This window comes from Triticum urartu, chromosome 3A, assembly GCF_056163025.1.
Source record: "Triticum urartu cultivar PI428250 chromosome 3A, HENAU_Tu73, whole genome shotgun sequence".
Classification (NCBI taxonomy): domain Eukaryota; kingdom Viridiplantae; phylum Streptophyta; class Magnoliopsida; order Poales; family Poaceae; genus Triticum; species Triticum urartu.
In genome coordinates this window covers 340,058,650-340,071,870 of record NC_141875.1, presented here as the reverse complement: position 1 = coordinate 340,071,870, position 13,221 = coordinate 340,058,650, and the positions used below count along the sequence as shown (strand labels likewise).

The 13,221-nt window shown below is 46.3% G+C and overlaps 1 protein-coding gene and 1 long non-coding RNA gene across 2 annotated transcripts; one reads left to right on the top strand and one right to left on the bottom strand.

Annotated features, from left to right (window-relative positions):
- Positions 1–1,373: 1,373 nt before the first annotated feature.
- On the top strand, positions 1,374–4,649 carry LOC125509030 (uncharacterized). The gene is made up of 5 exons (XM_087547045.1): positions 1,374–1,506; positions 1,684–1,804; positions 1,907–2,026; positions 2,119–2,176; positions 4,385–4,649. The coding sequence occupies exons 2-5, from the start codon at positions 1,699–1,701 to the stop codon at positions 4,455–4,457; spliced, it is 357 nt and encodes a 118-aa protein (XP_087403171.1). The 5' UTR covers positions 1,374–1,506; positions 1,684–1,698; the 3' UTR covers positions 4,458–4,649.
- A 3,674-nt stretch (positions 4,650–8,323) lies between these two features.
- Positions 8,324–12,019, bottom strand: LOC147979647 (uncharacterized). Its single transcript, XR_015599724.1, has 2 exons — positions 11,944–12,019; positions 8,324–8,534 (listed from the first exon to the last, which is right to left on the bottom strand). It is a non-coding gene; the product is annotated as an uncharacterized LOC147979647 (long non-coding RNA).
- Positions 12,020–13,221: the final 1,202 nt, after the last annotated feature.

The window sequence follows — 13,221 nt, the reverse complement described above, 5'->3', positions numbered from 1 at the left end:
TATTCAAATAGCCGTGTCTACGGTAAAGGACTACCGTCTGGGCTGATCAAGTGTAGGTCTTAGTGCCAATCTCTGGAGGAAATAATTGAATTGTTCATGGTTCATTTTGCAGGATAATTATTGTCCCACTGGTGCTATTATGAATATTATTGCTGATATGAGTATTATTGTGTACTAACCTTTTCCTCTTATGTGCAACCTCGAGTATCTCTTAGGATGGCTAGACTACCCAGGATACTCATTTTTATCTCTTTTCTGAGTGTCACTTGGGATGGCTAGTCCACTTGGATACTCATTTAAACCAATAAAGATGGTAGCCAACTCGCATCCAGGAGGGTCCCCCGATTGGGCCTTCATCGGACGTCAGATCTGGCTTTTGGACATGTCTAAGTCATTGGATCTTTAAAACGGTCTAACTTGATTTTCACCTCACGGTTGTTTTCTTTGGCCAGTGACGGGTGGGCTCGTCTCACACGCTCGTTGGCTGGGTAAACTTTGTTCGTGTCCCTGAGGGATTTTCCAATCCCCTCCGCCCGCGCGTCAAAACCCTAGCCGCCAGCCCTGCTCGTCCCGAGCCTGGGGCGAAATCACTATTCTGACCCTTTGAACGAACTTTGTCACAAAATGAACTCAACGTGAAAGTATTTCACGATCTAACCCTTTTAGTAACGTCATAGCCCACGGCGTTTCTGTCCAACATAGAAACGTCGAGGTAGCTAGCATTTCTGATCAAAGAAGAAATGCCGAGGTAGCTAGCGTTGCGGACCAGGTAAGAAACGCCAAAGGAGTTGGCGTATCTGGCCATCATAAAAACGCCAAGGAACCATGGTGTTACTGTCCTCTTTAGTCATAATTAATTAGCCTTATTAATTAAGTTGTTTATCCATATTCCACATGCACATGAAAAAGGACAGCAACGTCATGGTCATTGTCGTTTCAATGATGGGCAGCAATGCCAGCGTCTTCAGCGTTTCTTACCTGGTCCGTAACGCTAGCTATCTCAATGTTTCTTCTTTGATCACAAATGCTAGCTATCTCGGTGTTTTTATGTTGGGTAGAAACGCCGCAGGCTGTGACGTTGCTAAAAAGATCAGATCGTGAAACAAAGTTCGTTGAAAAGGTCAGAATAGTGAAAAAGACCCTGCGCCCACTCCGCCCCGTTCTCCTCCCCTCTCCCTCCATCCTCTCCCATGGCGCCGCCCCTCTTCTCCCCACTCGCCTCGGCCGCGTCTTCTCCTCCCCCGCGTCGTCGGCACCTCCCTCCTCCTCCCCCCTCTCTCCTTCGTCATCACACGGTTCTTCCGGCCAGTGTCGGGGTGCAGTTGACGGCGGCCTTAGCGGGTGGGCGATGGCGGCCGCAGCTGATGCACAAGCTCGCATCGCCCTGGCGCCGATCTCGCGCGGCTCCTGCGCCTCGCCACCCTCTTCTCCCCAGCTCAGCAGGAGGTTTGCGAGGCCACCACTTGGGCCGCTGCTGCCTCTTCCACCCAGCAGGAGGAGCACGAGGTGAGCAGCAACAACGGGGACAGGCGACCTCGGGGAGAGTTTGCGGAGGGGCGCATATCAGAGCGAGCTTCCCCAATCTTTCCCCATCTATTCAAGATTTGTGTAGCCTAAATGCCTCTATATGATGTATGTATTCTTAGAATGTACTTTGATTTATTGTGAATCTTGTGGCCATAGTCCTTTCTGAATCCGATGGTGTCAATCGAGCCACAAAGGGGAAGTGAGTTGGAGATGAGATGGGGACAGAAGGTCCTGCTCGGCTGGTTCCAAGACCGTGAGGGAAAGGACTTCCTGTTGGGTGCGTGCTTGCCTTCGAACCAAATCGAACCCAACAAAAAACACACACAAACGCGCATGCATTTTTTTCCTTGTCCCTGATGTTGAGTTGTGATTGGTGTAGCCGCCGGAGGGGAAAGAGCAGAGATCCGAGAGACGAAGCAACCAGAGGAGACGGAGAACACGACCCCTGTCCTATGTACCGGCCACATCCCCCACAGCTTCTGCGAGGACCAGATGCAAGGTATGTCTCTGTCATTGGAGCTTGGAGAAGTGCAGGTGACGCAAGGGGTCTGGTCCTAATATCATCTTTGTTGGTTTGGATTATTTTGCAAGTTTCTTTTAGCAGCTTGGGGTTATTAAGAAGAGGGTCAGTATTGCCCAGAACCGCAAGGTACTCTATACTGTGTTACAAGATATCTGGTGATTTGTGTGTGTTTTCTGCAAGCATCTAACTTGTTGTTTGGTGATACATATGTAGACAGGGAAGTCTAAGCATTCCGACAGTTAGAAATACATTTATTCCAGTTGCAACAAAACTGTACATAATGATGAATGAATATTAACTAAGTCATTCACACAAACAAAAAAGTATTGCAGTTAGAGTGAATATCCAATTATCAGTTCATGAAGTGAGACAGATAAAAAACTGATTCTTAAACATGAACAAACAGATAGAATCTCGGCATCTTGCACAACTGCGACACCTTCGCCTTATTGTTGTTACCTATTCTTCGTCCTTTCTCATTATGCCCCTTGATTCTCTTTATCCTACCCCTAGATCGAATATCATTTGGCGGGTGGATGTTAACTTCATTAGTAATGGTGCAGCCAAGAAATTCTTCAAACTCTTGTAGTACAGTTTGTTGTTTTGCTGGGACATTCAGTTTGTTGCTTTCCATCTCTAGAGAATTGCACATCTCCTGACTGTTTAGCCTGAATTTGCACATTGAGGATATAACAGCTCCCCTTCTCATTCCATCTTTAATACAGAACCTACTCGACAGAACAAAGTCGAGGGAAGAAGTATGCGAGCTCCGTGATGACTAACTGATGAAAATCACATTTGAGTGGCCCAGTCGTTTGATCTACTCCATTGCCACTGTTCCCCTCGTCACATCTCTGGCTCTCAGATTGAGTAACCTATACCAACGTCTACTGCAAACCTACTAGACAGGATAAAATCGAGGAATAAGTATATACAACTCGTGGGTTAATCAAGGTGAATAGATGATTTACCTACCTGCAATCAGCTCTGAATCAGTTTTTTACCTTTTCTTTTCTATAGGAAGATAAGAACAATATCCAGCTGGATCCTCTTCTTTTGTACTAGCTTCTGAGGAGCCAAAATTAGTACACAACAATGTCTTTTCAGTTTCGTAGATTTGGTCATGATGACATCGTAGCGCATGCAAGGGTGCTTGTGCAACTATAAGTCAAACTACAAAAATGTACCTTTCTTTGCTTACTTTCGGGTATGAATAGCTCAGCTAATTTTGGGTGATTCAGATTACAGTATCCAGATTTATTGGCTCTATTTTTATGCACCTGAATTTTTGATGTGCAAAAATGTTCCTCAAAAGACATGAGTTGTTGAGCATCCTGCTTTGTAGTAGGCTTGATAATATTCCATTTTTTGGAGTACCCTGCTTTAGATTTTTCTTGTGTGCCTTGTGCAGCCTTTTCATTCTAGGCATCATTTCCCATTTGTTTGGGATCCAATTCTAAAAATGCTTGGTAGCGTCTGTTTGGCCTTCTATTAATCTCCAGATGATAGGTGAGGCATGCAAGTTCATTCTATGGTTTCTTATGATACTTGTAAAACCTACTGCCTATTAGGATACCTGATGAAATGCGCGCACACTTACAATTTCGTTTGTTGTGGAGTTAAATCCTAAATCAATTTGATCAGATGGATATAAAAAATAGCTTTCAGGCAAGCAGACTATTCTTTATTTTAGTACATAATAGTATAGCTAATTAGCTATATACAGTGAGTGCAAAAGCTATTTGTTCGCCACTTAAGCTTATATTCTTCTATTTTCTTTAGCTGTCATCCTTTTATGTTTTCTTTATGCAATTGTTGGTTGATCAAGCTGAGGACTTATCTGTAGTGCTTGGTTTGTTGTAACATGTTTCATTTTGCTAATAATAGTACACGTGTGTGTGATTGCTTCATCAATTTTTAGAAACATTTGTTGCCCAGTAGCTTCCAAATAGCAGTTTAGCTTTCTTAGATGGAATTTATCTAGAATTCCACATCTCCTACACTTATACCTTTTAACAACTTTTATGGAATATGACTCTCCAAATTTTGTGCTTGCTCTGAACACTCAAAATTTGTTCCTTGCTGTTGTGTGCCATTGCTGTCATGTTTACTCCAGAAAAAATGGAAGAACTATGGATCAACCATTTTCATGGGATATTAGAAGTTTTATGTTGTGATGTCTTTGATTTTTGTCTCTCTTCCAGGTTTACATAAGAGAACCCTTGGTAAGCACTCAAGAATTTTGTTTTCTGCGCTATTGACAGCATTTAGTTTTTTTTTTAATTTTTAGAATGATTCTGAAACTAGGTCGCTCCTACTGATTTTCTCTGGCAGGATGCTAGGTCAAGGATGCAGGGTGCGTGAACACTATGAACGCTTTTATGTCTCCAGGGAGCAAGGGCTTTGACTCTGTGTTCACGCTGGTGTGAGCTTAGGTTGTTTGATCGATCATTATCTTGTAAATACTCCTCGTTGTAATATATATGCAATCCTACTACATGGTTTGAAAAAAAAATGATTCTGAAACTGGGGTTTAGAGCAGTGTACGTGTTGGCCACAACTAAATCTGATAATACATAGATTTTTTTTTCAAAACACACATGGGTTTAGCGGGCCTCTGTGACATTTGGTGCAACTGGCCTCGCGTCATGATGGTGTCCCTTACCATAAATACTTGTCATGTGGATTCAATAGAAATGATGTTTTAGGCATGTTTGGTAGTTATGAAACTATTTGGTATTAGTTTGACGGCTTAATTTGAAGAGAAATAAAGTCCATACTTTATGCTTCCTAATTTTTCTTCTATTGTTTTTGGTAGAATTTGATGTAGGGTAGAACCCTAGTGGCCCGATCTTTCACGAAAGGAGCGGATCCCGCGAAGAACGCGAAGAACACGAGGAGGGAAATGAGGAGAAAATCACGAGGGGAACACAAGAGAACACTCAAACCAACAAGTATGATCACACATGTGCTAGATCCTCGAAACACAAAGAGAGATACAAGATCCAAAGTCAACAACGGACGATACAAGAGGTAACCGGTTCTTCTCCGTGAGGAGGTCTTGAATCCACAAGGGGATCTTCCCGTGAGGGGTCTTGAATCCAAGGTGGATCTTCTCCGTAGAGGGGTTGCGGTCTCTCTCGTGGAGTAGATCCGATATGGATGAGCAAAGCTCTATCTCTCAAATGAGCTATCACAACGCTAACCCTAACTAGAAGGAGGTGGAGGAGTATATATAGTCTAGAGCCACGAAGGGGTAAGTGAGGAGGGGATACATGGGCCTTTGGCCCGATTAGGCACACGCAGGTGCCGGACGTCCGGGCTAGGGGCCGGATGTCCGGGGCTTCGGGATGAGCCGGATGTCCGGGGTCGCGGCCGGATGTCCGGGCTGAAGTGGAGGTTCAGCTGCTCTCTGGATACGTCGGTTGTGACGCCCCCGATTTAATCGTACACTAATCATACACGCAAACGTGTACGATCAAGATCAAGGACTCACGGGAAGATATCACAACACAACTCTACAAATAAAATAAGTCATACAAGCATCATATTACAAGCCAGGGGCCTCGAGGGCTCGAATACAAGAGTTCGATCATAGACGAGTCAGCGGAAGTAACAATATCTGAGTACAGACATAAGTTAAACAAGTTTGCCTTAAGAAGTCTAGCACAAACTGGGATACAGATCGAAAGAGGCGCAGGCCTCCTGCCTGGGATCCTCCTAACTACTCCTGGTCGTCGTCAGCGGGCATCACGTAGTAGTAGGCACCTCCGGTGTAGTAGGAGTCGTCGTCGACGATGGCGTCTGGATTCTGGGCTCCAACATCTGGTTGCGACAACCAGGTAGAAGGGATAGGGGGAAAAGAGGAAGAAAGCAACCGTGAGTGCTCATCCAAAGTACTCGCAAGCAAGGAGCTACACTACATATGTATGCATTGGTATCAACTGGAATAAGGCTATTATATGTGGACTGGACTGCAGAAAGCCGGAATAAGAGGGGGATAGCTAGTCCTTTCGAAGACTACGCTTCTGGCAACCTCCATCTTGCAGCATGTAGAAGAGAGTAGACTGAAGACCTCCAAGTAGCATCGCATAGCATAACCCTAACCGATGATCCTCCTCTCGTCGCCCTGTGAGAGAGCGACCACCGGTTGTATCTGGCACTTGGAAGGGTGTGTTTTATTAAGTATCCGGTTCTAGTTGTCATAAGGTCAAGGTACAACTCCAAATCGTCCTGTTACCGAAGATCACGGCTATTCGAATAGATTAACTTCCCTGCAGGGGTGCACCACATACCCCAACACACTCGATCCCATTTGGCCGGACACACTTTCCTGGGTCATGCCCGGCCTCGGAAGATCAACACGTCGCAGCCCCACCTAGGCACAACAGAGAGGTCAGCACGCCGGTCTAAACCTAAGCGCACAGGGGTCTGGGCCCATCGCCCTTAGCACACCTGCACGTTGCGAACGCGGCCGAAAGCAGACCTTGCCTAGTGGCGTTCCAGTCCAATCCGGCGCGCGCCACTCAGTCGCTGACCTCACGAAGGCTTCGGCTGATACCACGACGTCGGGATACCCATAACTACTCCCGCGTAGATGGTTAGTGCGTATAGACCAAATGGCCAGACTCGGATCAAATACCCAGATCTCGTTAAGCGTGTTAAGTATCCGCGAACGTCGACCAGGGCCAGGCCCACCTCTCTCCTAGGTGGTCAGAACCTGCCCTGTCGCTCCGCCACAAGGTAACAGTCGGGGGCCGTCGGGAACCCAGGCCCACCTCTACCGGGATGGAGCCACCTGCCCCTTCAGCCCCCATCTCCGAACAGTATCACAAGTAATGGCACATGTATAAAGTGTATAGTATATGCCCATGATCACTTCCCGAAGTGATCACGGCCCAGTAGATAGCATGGCAGACGGACAAGAGTGTAGGGCCACTGATGGAACACTAGCATCCTATACTAAGCATTAGGATAGCAGGTAAAGGTAACAACAGTAGTAGCAAGGACAGGCTATGCATCAGAATAGGATTAACGGAAAGCAGTAACATGCTACACTACTCTAATGCAAGCAGTAGAGATAAGAATAGGCGATATCTGGTGATCAAAGGGGGGGCTTGCCTGGTTGCTCTGGCAAGAGAGAGGGGTCGTCAACATTGTAGTCGTACTGGGTAGTAGCGGCATCGGTCTCGGTGTCTAGCGGAAGAAGATGGGGAAAGAAACAATAAATATAATGCAAACAAATGCATAACGATGCATGACAAGGCAAGTAACGGTGCTAGGGGTGCCCTAACGCGGTATTAGGTGATACCGGTGAAGGGGGGAAACATTCGGGAAAGTATCCCCGGTGTTTCGCGTTTTCGGACAGATGAAACGGAGGGGGAAAGTTGCGTGTTCACTATGCTAGGGATGCGTGGCGGACGAACGGGCTGCGTATCCGAATTCGTCTTGTCGTTCTGAGCAACTTTCATGTTGAAAATATTTTAATCCGAATTACGGATTAAAAGATATGATTTTTTTAAAAGATTTTATTAATTTCTGGAATTTATTTAATTATTTAAATTAATTCGAAAAATAGATTAATGACATCAGCATGATGTCATGCTGACATCAGCAGTCAACAGAGTTGACTTGGTCAACCTGACCAGTGCACTACAGGAATCAGCTACTTTGTCGTCCGCCACGGCGGACGGCAAAGGCATGAACGGCGGACGGCAAAGGCCTTTGCCGTCAGCCGCGGACGGCAAAAGGCTCCGGCAAAGTAGGCTTCGGTAAACAGCTACTTTGCCGTCTGCTACTGATGGCAAAGTCTTTGCCGTCCGCCGCAGACGGCAAAGAGAGCTCGGCAGACGGCAAAGAAGGCGGACGGCAATAATTGCACTGTCAGTCCGTTAAGTGGCTAACGGCAGGCCTTTGCCGTCCGCCGCTGACGGCAAACTTTCTAGTGTCTTTGCCGTCCGCCGTGTGATGTCATCTACACGTCACTACATGGCATGTTCTTTGCCGTCTGCCACTGATGGCAAAGTCTTTGCCGTCTGCCACTGTAGGCAAATTGGCCAAATGGGTCAGCTCCCAGGAAGCACAGCTGGATGCCACGTGTCTTCTTTGCCGTCCGCGGCAGACGGCAAAGAGCTCGTTGCCGTCGGTGGCAGACGGCAAAGAGCCTGCATATTGGCTCTTTTATCTGTTTTTTTATTAAATCCAACAATTTTTATCACAAATATAGATGACATATATAGATATATTTCAAAAGGCCATTACAGAGCAAACATATAAGATATCCAACCATATATATTACATGCATCCAACACATAACTTCATCATAGTTCCATCATACATAACAAGTTCAACATAGAGGCATCCAACCATATATATTACAATAGTTTCATCCAACGATACATGCATAGTTCAACGATACAAAAAGAAACAGAGAAAGGGATAAGGAGCACTCCATCTATGCAAGCTTTCGTCAAGTGAATGAACTCTGCAAAATGAAAAATAAGAAAGTTAGAACAAGAAGAGTAGAACAAGAAGAAGAGTAGAACAAGAAGAAGACTAGAACAAGAAGAGTAGAACAAGAAGAAGACTATAACAAGAAGAGTATGTCATTTATGAGCTAACTTACGTGAAATGGATCATATATGAGCTAACTAAGTTGAAATGGGTCGTTTATGAGCTAGCTAAGGTGAAATTGATCATTTATGAGCTAACTTAGTTGAAATGGGCCATTTATGAGCTAGCTAAGGTGAAATGGATCATTTTTGAGGTAACTAAGGTGAAATGGATCGTTTTTTAGCTAACTTAGGTGAAATGGATTATTTATGAGCTAACTTAGTTAAAATGGATCGTTTTTGAGCTAACTTAGGTGAAATGGATCATTTATGAGCTAATTTAGTTGAAATGGATCTTTTTGAGCTAACTTAGGTGAAATGGATCATTTAAGAGCTAATTTAGGTGAAATGGATCGTTTTTTAGGTAACCTAGGTGAAATGGATCGTTTATGAGCTAAATTAGTTGAAATGGTTCGTTTATGAGATAACCTAGGTAAGATTGGTCATTTTGGAGTTAACCTATGTGAAATGGGTCATTTTAAAGCTAACGTAGGTAAAATGGATCATTTAGGAGCTAATCTAGGTAAAATGGGTCATTTTTGAGCTAACTTGGATGAACTGGATCATTTATAAGCTAACCTAGGTAAAATGAGTCATTTTAGAGCTAACTTAGGTAAAATGGATCGTCTATAAGCTAACTAAGCTAATTATGCAATTTTTGACATAAGTAAGCTAAGTACACATCGTTTTAGAGCTAACTTAGGTAAAATGGATGGTTTTGGAGGTCAGTAAGCTTATTAAGTCATTTTGGAGGTGAAGAAGCTAAGTCTAGGTCATTATGGTAAGCATTGGAGGAAATAAAGCTAAGTCTAGGTCTTTATGCATGTGTTAAGCAAAACACTAGATAAACTTACCAAGATGTAGGAGGTGTAGGAGCGGGGTGGCTCGTGTCGGTAGCTGGAGAAGGATCGTGCGATGCTTGTCTGGAGTTATGCTGCACCAAAGATCATTTCCAATGTCTTGTTAGCATGATGACACTCAAATGTTAAGACTAGCAAGTAATGTCCATTCAATAAAACTCACCGTGGTCCCAGGAGCAATCACTGGCATCGGCGGAGCGGTCTGACCTGTCTTCTCACACACAGACTGCACATTTGGTTTTGACGACTCAGTCATACTAGTTAGTAATGAGACAAACACTACATGAATGTTTTGGCTAATCTGCAGAAGAAACTTACCACAAGGAGCTCGTACATGGCCCTTGCCTGCATGTCATTCCGTGCCCTCTCCTCCTCCATCATCTTTGTCGTCCTCTCCTCCAACTCCCGCTGCCTCTCCGCCGCCTCCGCCAGAAGTTTCTCCGTTCTATCTCTCTCACTCTGTATAGCAGCCTGCAACACCACTCACATGACCATTTGTAATCATTGATGGAAGCGCACAGAATGTAATGGAGAAAGATAACTGAGTACGTATCACTAACCTTGATGGCGAGTTGCACTGGCCGTTCACGAGGCCTTATCTCAGGAGCGGAGCTCGACTGGCGCGCCTTGATCTCCGGGAGAGTGCTAGGACAACGGATAAGTCCATCTCCAATGGCTATGGAGCCATGGGACCTCCCGCCACCAGATATCATCAACAGCTCTGGATCAATGGGACCCTGGCTCGGGTTAAATTCCTCCCCTTTCCTCGCCTTCCCCTCATCTCTATATCTCATGAGCTTGTTGTGGGAGGAGATGTTGGTGAAGTTGTTTGCATCATCGAGGTCAGACTGAGAGAAAGCCTTGACTTTCTTGAAAGAGGCAGTGTGGGCCATGGCATACAGGTCGTACACCTCTGGCACCTTATCCGCCTTATTGTAGCGTGCCTGAAAGAGAGAAACAATGAAAATTAGTAATTAAAGGGCTCAAGCTAGCATGATGAATGAATTGCATGAATCATGAAGCAAACCACATACCCAGTTGCTCCCGAACTGATATAAGTTGGAGCTGCCTTGATGGTGTGGCACACCTTCCATTTGGGCACGTTTGTCCTTGGCCTCGTTGTGGAGGGCTAGCCATTGTGGAGAGCACCACTCATCGACCAACACCTCCCAACAATCCATCCGATCCGCACACCATCTCGGAGGCGCCTAAGTTAGCAAATAGAAACTTGAGCGCTACGGCTAAGAATTACTAAATGAAGGAACTTAAGTAGAGAAGGCCTTAAGAATTACCTTCATGTACTGCTCCTTACTCAGGAACTTATCGCGGCATGCCGGTTTGGTCTTCTTGATACCACGCAAGGCGTAGTAGTCTCGAACAGCCTGCACCCGAGCCTCGTGCCGTAAGTTCTGGAGTAGGCATCCAACTGACAAAGCTCAGTGTGCTCATGGAGCGGACGTTTCGAAGACTCCAACATTTCATTGAAGGCCTTTGCAGATTCCTCCATCTCCTCGTCCGAATCCCGAGCATCATCATAGCCTTGCACCATGTTTTCCATCCCGGTACCATGCTTGTCGGTGCGACGACGATCCACCTCAGCTCGGTCACGTTGGGCAGACTCACCATGAAATGTCCACACCGTATAATCGGGCGTAAAACCACTCTTCTGCAGGTGTTTGCCCATTTCAGCCTCTGTCTTCTTTTCCCAATTGCCGCACCGGAAACAGGGGCACCAGGTTTTCTTTTGGCCATTTGCAAATGCGGCTTGCACAAACCCCTTAGTTTTTGTGAACCATTCAGCGCTCCATTTGTTCTGACCAGTGTGACCGGTATACATCCAAGCACGGTCACTCATCTTGACTTTCAGAGCTACTGGACACACAACAATTATATATGTAATTCACCATGTATATATTCATCAGTTGATCTACTTTGTCAATTTTATTACGTCCATGCAACCTACACTCTAATAGGTAATGATAGGTCCTAATCCCACCCGTGTATGTGTAGATTGGGTTTATTTTCCCATGCTATGCTCCGGATCCGACGCAAAATTTCGGCAGCACCTCCCCGCTGTTCTCCTGATACACGTCTCTGCAATAAACAGAGAGGATGTGTACCCGGAGAACAACAGGGGAGGCACTGACGAAATATATGCGTCGGATCCGGAGCAAAGCATATGGGAAAACGAACCCAATCTACACATACTCGGGCTGTCCATGGATAGCGTTGGACAATTCGAAAGAATCAAGATTATATATATGCAAATGCATGCATATTTATAACTATGATGCTTTCGAACGGGAGACACATATTGGTTACGCATACTGATGATTCAAGACACATACATAGCTAGCTATCAAGTTTCATCGGAATAGATCAAATAATTAATGGGGGAGGAGGACTTGTCATTTGTGCTCACCCACGAACGAAGGGGCAGAGCTCGTCAAACGCACGGCGAGGTCGTCGAACACCAAACCTCGCAGCGATGAAACAACTGCACATTTAAAACTACACGATCAACACAATTATATATGATGTTTTTCATAACAAAATCGAAAAATATATGACCTAACTAATAATTCACAAATATATGACCCCGTCGGCCTCTGGAAGGCCAAAGAACACCTTTACGGGAGGTGTCGGTGGTCGGGGTGTCCTGTCGGTGTCGGGGTGCCGTGTCGGGGTCGGGGTGCTGTTTCGGGGTCGGGGGGTCGGGGTGTCGTGTCGATGTCGGGGTAGTGCCGTGTCGGTGTCGGGGTGTTGTTTCGGGGTCGGGGTGTCGTGTCGGGGTCAGGGTGTCGGGTCAGGCTCGGGGTCGGGGTGTCGGGTCAGGCTCGGGGGGTCGGGGTGTCGGGGTCGGGGTGTCGGGTCAGGCTTGGGGTGTCGGGGTCAGGGTCGGGGTGTTGGGGTCGGGGTCGGGGTCAGGGTGTCGGGGTCGGGGTCTCGGGGTCGGGGTGTCGTGTCGGGGTGCCGGGTCGGGGTCTGGGTACCGTGTCGGGTCGGGGTCGGGGTGTCGGGGTCGGGGTCGGGGTGTCGGGTCAGGCTTGGGGGGTCGGGGTGTCGGGGTCTTCTTCTTCCTCCTTTCCTTTTTCCTCTTCTTCTTCTCCTCCTCTCCTCTTTTTTCTTCTTCTTCTTCCTCCTTTCCTTTTTCCTCTTCTTCTTCTCCTCCTCTCCTCTTTTTTCTTCTTCTTCTTCCTCCTTTCCTTTTTCCTCTTCTTCTTCTCCTCCTCTCCTCTTTTTTCTTCTTCTTCTTCCTCTTCTTCATTTTTCTTCTCCTCCTCCTCTTCTTCTTCTTCTCCTGATCTCCTCTTTTTCTCTTTTTCTTCTTTCCTAAAACTAAACTAAACCTAAAACTAAAACTAAAAAAATAGAAAAAGAAAAAAACTAAATCTAAACCTAAAACTAAACTAAAACTAAACCTATAAACCTAAAACTAATCCTAAAACTAAAACTAAATCTAAACTAAACATAAACCTAAAACTAAAAAAACAGAAAAAAGGAAAAAGAAAAAAAGGAAGAAGAAGGCCTCACCTGCAGGGTGGAGGAGGGGGGCGGTGCGGCCTGGGGCGACGGAGGAGCGGGGCGGGGCGGCCTGGGGCGGCGGCGGGGGGCGCTGGGGCGGGGGGGGCGCCGGGGCGGCGGCGGGGGGCGCTGGGGCGGGGGGGCGCCGGGGCGGCGGCGGGGGGCGCTAGGGCGG